The sequence below is a fragment of the Saccoglossus kowalevskii genome, chromosome 8 (assembly GCF_978046115.1).
Source record: "Saccoglossus kowalevskii chromosome 8, keSacKowa6.1, whole genome shotgun sequence".
NCBI classification, from domain to species: domain Eukaryota; kingdom Metazoa; phylum Hemichordata; class Enteropneusta; family Harrimaniidae; genus Saccoglossus; species Saccoglossus kowalevskii.
This window is the reverse complement of record NC_140648.1, coordinates 37,295,330-37,305,656: the sequence shown is the minus strand read 5'-3', so window position 1 is coordinate 37,305,656 and position 10,327 is coordinate 37,295,330. Positions and strand designations below refer to the sequence as shown.

The 10,327-nt window shown below is 38.9% G+C and overlaps 1 protein-coding gene across 1 annotated transcript in view; it reads right to left on the bottom strand.

The window, feature by feature from the left end:
• Window positions 1–589: 589 nt before the first annotated feature.
• The window catches only part of LOC102804523 (cytoplasmic phosphatidylinositol transfer protein 1-like), a 130,900-nt gene continuing 121,162 nt past the window's right edge, over window positions 590–10,327 (bottom strand). Inside the window, exon 10 of the mRNA XM_085502857.1 lies at window positions 590–5,113. Coding sequence (XP_085358983.1) covers window positions 4,959–5,113 — 155 coding nt within the window. The 3' untranslated portion in view covers window positions 590–4,958. The remainder of the gene's footprint in view (window positions 5,114–10,327) is intronic.

The following is a 10,327-nucleotide window of genomic DNA, read 5'->3' as shown; positions in this document are numbered from 1 at the left end:
AAAAACAGAGGGCTGACAGTTCTATGTTAAGTTGCAGTCATCCTGTGCTAATCTGCCACTCACCAGACAAGCAATTTTTATCTGCACAGAGGACAGCAAAAACAGAGGGCTGACAGTTCTATGTTAAGTTGCAGTTATCCTGTGCTAATCTGCCACTCACCAGACAAGCAATTTTTATCTGCACCGAGGACAGCAAAAACAGAGGGCTGACAGTTCTATGTTAAGTTGCAGTCATCCTGTGCTAATCTGCCACTCACCAGACAAGCAATTTTTATCTGCACCGAGGACAGCAAAATCAGAGGGCTGACAGTTTTATGTTAAGTTGCAGTCATCCTGTGCTAATCTGCCACTCACCAGACAAGCAATTTTTATCTGCACAGAGGACAGCAAAAACAGAGGGCTGACAGTTTTATGTTAAGTTGCAGACATACAGATTTGTACTTTTCCAAAATGAATACGGACAAGTACAATGAAATCATGTTAGTTTGGGTACTTGCTGTGACCTATGTCAACAAGCTTGATGTGTTTTACAATCATACATTGTGCACCTCTTTTCTAGTCTTCAGAGAAATAAAACACAAAAGCAGGATGCTGCAAATATTTCAAAATTTATTTAAAATTACATTTAAAAAGAAACCCAATAAATTAATTATCTAGTGATGAGGTATTGCTATGTTCACACTGACAAGTTTAGGGGACAGCACAGTTATGTTATTAAATAGTATGCACTGATAAAGAACTCTGCATGAATTATGCAGTTAATCTATACTTTGGATACAAAATAAGTTTAAATTTCTCTGAAACAGCTTCTCAAATGGAGGGCCATCAATAAAAGAGTATTCATTAATTTACATAACAGTTTTGTAAAGAATCAGATTAGAATTACTTACACTACAAATTATTCAAACAACACCAATGTCCATGTTCAGAGTGGTGACAAATGAGAGGTATGCATGATATTCCGCTGGCACTGCATGTCCACTGCAGGGTGTCAGGGTGATGACAATCTAAAAACTTGGAAAGTTTGACATGTATCTAACAACATCTAACTCATGTACAGTAAACATACATTTGTTTTGAGTCAGTGTAAATAACTACAACATGATATTTTGAGTCTTCCCTTGAAGTGTTTCCAAATTGAAACAATATTAATATCTGCATACCATGCAGAATCTTGACCCAAATACTTTGAAGCGACAATAGCTGTAACTATCAATCTCCTTTCTCTGATTTTTTATTTTGCAATTGTGTCTAAACAAGATTTCAGTGAGATCTGGTCATCTCTATGTTAGTGGTTATATTTGAATAATAAAAATCACAGATATTGTCACTTCAATAACATACACCCCCAGCACTGTACATACCCATGGTGAGACACAAACAAGAGATTGTAGCATGGTAATTCCATTGACATTGCCAAAATGACCAGACTACATCTGACCAACTCATTTGTGGCCAGACTTTATCTCACCAACTCACTGATGACCAGACTACATCTGACCAACTCACTGATAACCAGACTACATCTGAACAGCCCACTGGTGACCAGACTACATCTGACCAACCCACTGGTGACCAGACTACATCTGACTAACCCACTGGTGACCACACTACATCTGACTAACCCACTGGTGACCAGACTACATCTGACCAACCCACTGGTGACCAGACTACATCTGACTAACCCACTGGTGACCAGACTACATCTGACTAACCCACTTGTGACCAGACTATTCTGACCAACCCACTGGTGACAAGACTTTATCTGACCAACCCACTGGTGACCAGACTACATCTGACCAACCCACTGGTGACCAGAATACATCTGATTAACCCACTGATGATCACACTACATGTGACTAACCCACTGGTGACCAGACTACATCTGACCAACCCACTGGTGACCAGACTAAATCTGACCAACCCACTGGTGACCAGACTACATCTGACCAACCCACTGGTGACCAGACTACATCTGACCGACCCACTGGTGACCAGACTACATGTGACCAACCCACTGGTGACCAGACAAAATCTGACCCAACCCACTGGTGACCAGACTACATCTGACCAACCCACTGGTGACCAGACTACATCTGACTAACCCACTGGTGACCAGACTACATCTTACTAACCCACTGGTGACCAGACTATATCTGACCAACTCAGTGATAACCAGACTACATCTAACCAACCCACTGGTGACAAGACTTTATCTGACCAACCCACTGGTGACCAGACTATATCTGACCAACCCACTGGTAACTAGACTACATCTGACCAACCCACTGGTGACCATACTACATCTGACCAACCCACTGGTGACCATACTACATCTGACCAACCCACTGGTGACCAGACCACGTCTGACTAACCCACTGGTGACCAGACTACATCTGACCAACCCACTAGTGACTAGACAACATCTTACCAACCTACTGGTGACCAGACTACATCTGACCAACCCACTGGTGACCAGACTACATCTGAGTAACCCACTGGTGACCAGACTACATCTTACTAACCCACTGGTGACCAGACTATATCTGACCAACTCACTGATAACCAGACTACATCTAACCAACCCACTGGTGACAAGACTTTATCTGACCAACCTACTGGTGACCAGACTACATCTGACCAACCCACTGGTGACCAGACTACATCTGACCAACCCACTGGTAACTAGACTACATCTGACCAACCCACTGGTGACCATACTACATCTGACCAACCCAGTGGTGACCAGACCACGTCTGACTAACCCACTGGTGACCAGACTACATCTGACTAACCCACTGGTGACCATACTACATCTGACCAACCCAGTAGTGACCAGACCACGTCTGACTAACCCACTGGTGACCAGACTACATCTGACTAACCCACTGGTGACCAGATTACATCTGACTAACCCACTGGTGACCAGACTACATCTGAATAACCCACTGGTGACCAGACTACATCTGACCAACCCACTGGTGACCAGACAACATCTGACCAACCCACTGGTGACCAGACTATATCTAACCAACCCACTGGTGACCAGACTACATCTGACCAACCCACTGATGACCAGACTACATCTGACCAACCCACTGATGACCAGACTACATCTGACCAACCCACTGGTGACCAGACTACATCTGACCAACCCACTGGTGACAAGACTTTATCTGACCAACCCACTAGTGACCAGACTACATCTGACCAACCCACTGCTGACCAGACTACATCTGACTAACCCACTGGTGACCAGACTACATCTGACTAACCCACTGGTGACCAGTCTACATCTGACCAACCCACTGGTGACCTCTGATCAAACCAATGGGAACCTAATCTTACTGCTAACCACCACAGCTAATAAATCCAAATTCAATATGACCACTAATAACCAGAATGTGACTTACTAATCCCCTGGCAACCTAACCATTATAACACAAATCACCAGCAAAAACACTGAAATCCAATGCAATGGTGAGAGTGAAAAACATCACACAACCATACATTTTTCTGGCAAGTAGATCTCAAATAAGACATATTAACTGTTATATGATAAATTTTCGAAATATTCAGGAAAAAAAATGTGCAAATTAGTTAAGATTAAATAACTTAATAACAAATTGTAATTTCTGAAATGCATAGTGTTTTCTGGAACATAATCAGGTTAAAAACATAATGTTCAGGTGGACCAGTTGACTGCATTTGACGTTATCGGTGAACAATTTGATATCCTAAGGGAGAAGAAGGGGGTATTTTCTTCCTCCTTATTTCAACCAGTGTGGTGATTTTTGAGGTGAGTGATCACTGGTTCATGGACACATTTAATTGATATATGTTTCAATCAATAATACACATATGATTCCAACGTCATTAATCAATGTTCTCTAAACTCATTAACTGTTATTCTCCCCAGCGAGTCAAGTTTAATAGTAATTTTGTTAATGTATGGCATGACATTACTGTATTTACTGTAGAAGTGCATCTCCAATAAAAAAAACATGTATTAAAATGAACAATTGTATTAACTGAATACTAGATCATTCTAATATTAGTTATTATGACTATAGACATGTCTCTTTCATTTATGTAAGTGTATGTGCTACTAATAAAGCAAATACAGTAAGCTTAAATCTTCACAACTGATACCATTTTTCTACACATCATGGTGAGATCAATGTGCAAACTGTGCACAAGTAAGACTTGAGAAGAATACACTGATAAAGATTGCAACTCAATTCATATTCTCTAACAAGCCACATAATTGGCTCTTTTAAAAATATAATTTAATTGTTCATTATTCCACTCACTGCCGGTCAGGTCAATGGTAATATCCACAAAACTCCAAATTGTCAGAAAACAATGTTGTACAATGAGAAATAACTGTAGTAATCATAAATTTAGTCAAACTTTGAAATACATAATTCTGAAGCTAATTTATTCACAGTGTATGATTTGCAGTGTATTTACATTGTAAACATTCCACAATCGATTCTACAACCATGTGTTTCTAGTTCAACATTGTTATACTGCCCTCTACAGGTTAAGTAAATTTGAGTGAATTAATGATCTCAAAATAAATGAGATTAATTCAGAAGATAAAAACTTTATGTTTGAATTTTTCTTAAAAATTTAAATTCATAACATTCTAGTTTGACATTTGAGTGATGACAGACTTATGTCAATTTTTTTCATCTTTGATACTTTTCTATCACCGAGGAGTATTTGTGTCCACTGAAAAATTGAAAGACATAATTGAATAAAATATTTCTATATATACAAGAATTATCAGTATATAACCCAAAGAATCACTAATCTCTTTAAAATTTATTCTCAAAAAATTGAAAAACTAACAAAACTATGACCCTGCCGGCCTTAGCATGACCTCATTACTCATTGAATAAGAATCCCAGAGTGAAATCTGACCGCAAGATACAAAAACAGTTGCTAAGGTATCATGTTGATGACTTGGACGTAGACCCTGTTGCTTCTAATGCATCTTGGGATTGTGTCTTGTTGGCGTCTGTCATTTCAAGTCCCTCATTTACTTTCTGATTTGTTTCGTCAAATAACTTTTTCTCATACTCTCTAACATCTTCTTTCGACATTTCTGATGAAAAAAATTGACAGACCAAGTTTGGGTTTGGCTTTATACACTTTGTACAATTTTGATGACTATTTTTAGCTTGATTTTTTCCTGTCTTCCTTGCGTGACCTTTCACTTTCACGATTGACACCTGTTCCCAGTTTGATATTAGTTTCCAATTGTAGATGAGATTCATAATTTCTCACATCCTCATGAGTCATGTCTGGTGAGAAAAACAGCGGACACGATGGCTAGAATTTGATGTTAATTTAAATTATATTAGCACAAATCATGCAGGTTTGGGTTGTCAAAATAATAAAATAATTTATCATGCATTTTACAAGTGCTAAAAAGAATTAAAAACAGAAGTAGATCAAGTTCAGAAACTCAAAGAATGTGATTAGAACAGTTTTAACAGAAATAATTTTATTGGTTGAGATAAGAAACTGAAGGTGAGTGCACAGGCATAACAGGAAAAAATCATATTCAGGGTTGAAGCAGCTAGTCTACAACACAGTGTATACATGACAAGAAGCTTGTGTACCAATGGTACAGCATACACGTACATAACAACACAGTGTACACATGACAAGAAGCTTGTGTACCAATGGTACAGCATACACGTACATAACAACACAGTGTACACATGACAAGAAGCTTGTGTACCAATGGTACAGCATACACGTATGTAACAACACAGTGTACACATGACAAGAAGCTTGTGTACCAATGGTACAGCATACACGTATGTAAGAACACAGTGTATACATGACAAGAAGCTTGTGTACCAATAGTACAGCATACACGTATGTAACAACACAGTGTATACATGACAAGAAGCTTGTGTACCAATAGTACAGCATACACGTATGTAACAACACAGTGTACACATGACAAGAAGCTTGTGTACCAATAGTACAGCATACACGTATGTAACAACACAGTGTATACATGACAAGAAGCTTGTGTACCAATGGTACAGCATACACGTATGTAACAACACAGTGTATACATGACAAGAAGCTTGTGTACCAATAGTACAGCATACACGTATGTAACAACACAGTGTATACATGACAAGAAGCTTGTGTACCAATAGTACAGCATACACGTATGTAACAACACAGTGTATACATGACAAGAAGCTTGTGTACCAATAGTACAGCATACACGTATGTAACAACACAGTGTATACATGACAAGAGGCTTGTGTACCAATGGTACAGCATACACATATGTAACAACACAGTGTATACATGACAAGAAGCTTGTGTACCAATGGTACAGCATACACGTATGTAACAACACAGTGTATACATGACAAGAAGCTTGTGTACCAATGGTACAGCATACATGTACGTAACAACACAGTGTATACATGACAAGAAGCTTGTGTACCAATGGTACAGCATACATGTATGTAACAACACAGTGTATACATGACAAGAAGCTTGTGTACCAATAGTACAGCATACACGTATGTAACAACACAGTGTATACATGACAAGAAGCTTGTGTACCAATAGTACAGCATACACGTATGTAACAACACAGTGTATACATGACAAGAAGCTTGTGTACCAATAGTACAGCATACACGTATGTAACAACACAGTGTATACATGACAAGAAGCTTGTGTACCAATGGTACAGCATACACATATGTAACAACACAGTGTATACATGACAAGAAGCTTGTGTACCAATGGTACAGCATACACGTATGTAACAACACAGTGTATACATGACAAGAAGCTTGTGTACCAATGGTACAGCATACACGTATGTAACAACACAGTGTATACATGACAAGAAGCTTGTGTACCAATGGTACAGCATACACGTACATAACAACACAGTGTACACATGACAAGAAGCTTGTGTACCAATGGTACAGCATACATGTACGTAACAACACAGTGTACACATGACAAGAAGCTTGTGTACCAATGGTACAGCATACACGTATGTAACAACACAGTGTATACATGACAAGAAGCTTGTGTACCAATGGTACAGCATACACGTATGTAACAACACAGTGTACACATGACAAGAAGCTTGTGTACCAATGGTACAGCATACACGTACATAACAACACAGTGTACACATGACAAGAAGCTTGTGTACCAATGGTACAGCATACACGTACATAACAACACAGTGTACACATGACAAGAAGCTTGTGTACCAATGGTACAGCATACACGTATGTAACAACACAGTGTACACATGACAAGAAGCTTGTGTACCAATGGTACAGCATACACGTATGTAACAACACAGTGTATACATGACAAGAAGCTTGTGTACCAATAGTACAGCATACACGTATGTAACAACACAGTGTACACATGACAAGAAGCTTGTGTACCAATGGTACAGCATACACGTATGTAACAACACAGTGTACACATGACAAGAAGCTTGTGTACCAATGGTACAGCATACACGTACGTAACAACACAGTGTATACATGACAAGAAGCTTGTGTACCAATGGTACAGCATACACGTACGTAACAACACAGTGTACACATGACAAAAAGCTTGTGTACCAATGGTACAGCATACACGTATGTAACAACACAGTGTATACATGACAAGAAGCTTGTGTACCAATGGTACAGCATACACGTATGTAACAACACAGTGTATACATGACAAGAAGCTTGTGTACCAATAGTACAGCATACACGTATGTAACAACACAGTGTATACATGACAAGAAGCTTGTGTACCAATGGTACAGCATACACGTATGTAACAACACAGTGTATACATGACAAGAAGCTTGTGTACCAATAGTACAGCATACACGTATGTAACAACAGTGTACACATGACAAGAAGCTTGTGTACCAATAGTACAGCATACACGTATGTAACAACACAGTGTATACATGACAAGAAGCTTGTGTACCAATGGTACAGCATACACGTATGTAACAACACAGTGTATACATGACAAGAAGCTTGTGTACCAATAGTACAGCATACACGTATGTAACAACACAGTGTATACATGACAAGAAGCTTGTGTACCAATAGTACAGCATACACGTATGTAACAACACAGTGTATACATGACAAGAAGCTTGTGTACCAATAGTACAGCATACACGTATGTAACAACACAGTGTATACATGACAAGAAGCTTGTGTACCAATGGTACAGCATACACATATGTAACAACACAGTGTATACATGACAAGAAGCTTGTGTACCAATGGTACAGCATACACGTATGTAACAACACAGTGTATACATGACAAGAAGCTTGTGTACCAATGGTACAGCATACATGTACGTAACAACACAGTGTATACATGACAAGAAGCTTGTGTACCAATGGTACAGCATACATGTATGTAACAACACAGTGTACACATGACAAGAAGCTTGTGTACCAATGGTACAGCATACACGTATGTAACAACACAGTGTATACATGACAAGAAGCTTGTGTACCAATGGTACAGCATACACGTATGTAACAACACAGTGTATACATGACAAGAAGCTTGTGTACCAATGGTACAGCATACATGTACGTAACAACACAGTGTATACATGACAAGAAGCTTGTGTACCAATGGTACAGCATACACGTATGTAACAACACAGTGTATACATGACAAGAAGCTTGTGTACCAATGGTACAGCATACACGTATGTAACAACACAGTGTACACATGACAAGAAGCTTGTGTACCAATGGTACAGCATACACGTACATAACAACACAGTGTACACATGACAAGAAGCTTGTGTACCAATAGTACAGCATACACATACATAACAACACAGTGTACACATGACAAGAAGCTTGTGTACCAATGGTACAGCATACACGTATGTAACAACACAGTGTACACATGACAAGAAGCTTGTGTACCAATAGTACAGCATACACGTATGTAACAACACAGTGTACACATGACAAGAAGCTTGTGTACCAATAGTATAGCATACACGCATGTAACAACACAGTGTACACATGACAAGAAGCTTGTGTACCAATGGTACAGCATACACGTATGTAACAACACAGTGTACACATGACAAGAAGCTTGTGTACCAATGGTACAGCATACACGTACGTACACCAAACAAGGCTTTAATGCATAGTACAACAGTATAAAAACATTATACAGGCAAGAAACATTAGCAATAGGGTTAAAAATAGTTGTGATAGGGTTGACAATAGTATTGATAGGATTAACAATAATGGTGATAAGGTTAACAATATTAATGATAGTGTTAACAATAGTGGTGAGTGGTTAACAATATTGATGATAGGGTTAACAATAGTGGTGATAGGGTTAATGATATTGGTTAACAATATTGGTGATGGTGGTTAACAATAGTGGTGACAGGGTTAACAATAGTGCTGATAGTGGTTAGCAATAGTGGTGACAGGGTGAACAATAGTACTGATAGTGGTTAGCAATAGTGGTGACAGGTTAACAATAGTGGCAATAGGGTTAATGATATTGGTTAACAATATTGGTGATGGTGGTTAACAATAGTGGTGACAGGGTTAACAATAGTACTGATAGTGGTTAACAATAGTGGTGACAGGGTTAACAATAGTGCTGATAGTGGTTAGCAATAGTGGTGACAGGGTTAACAATAGTGCTGATAGTGGTTAGCAATAGTGGTGACAGGGTTAACAATAGTGCTGATAGTGGTTAGCAATAGTGGTGACAGGGTTAACAATAGTGCTGATAGTGGTTAGCAATAGTGGTGACAGGGTTAACAATAGTGGCAATAGGATTAATGATATTGGTTAACAATAGTGGTGACAGGGTTAACAATAGTGCTGATAGTGGTTAGCAATAGTGGTGACAGGTTAACAATAGTGGCAATAGGGTTAATGATATTGGTTAACAATATTGGTGATGGTGGTTAACAATATTGGTGATGGTGGTTAACAATAGTGGTGACAGGGTTAACAATAGTGCTGATAGTGGTTAACAATAGTGGTGACAGGGTTAACAATAGTGCTGATAGTGGTTAGCAATAGTGGTGACATGTTAACAATAGTGGCAATAGGGTTAATGATATTGGTTAACAATATTGGTGATGGTGGTTAACAATAGTGGTGACAGGGTTAACAATAGTGCTGATAGTGGTTAGCAATAGTGGTGACAGGGTTAACAATAGTGCTGATAGTGGTTAGCAATAGTGGTGACAGGGTTAACAATAGTGCTGATAGTGGTTAGCAATAGTGGTG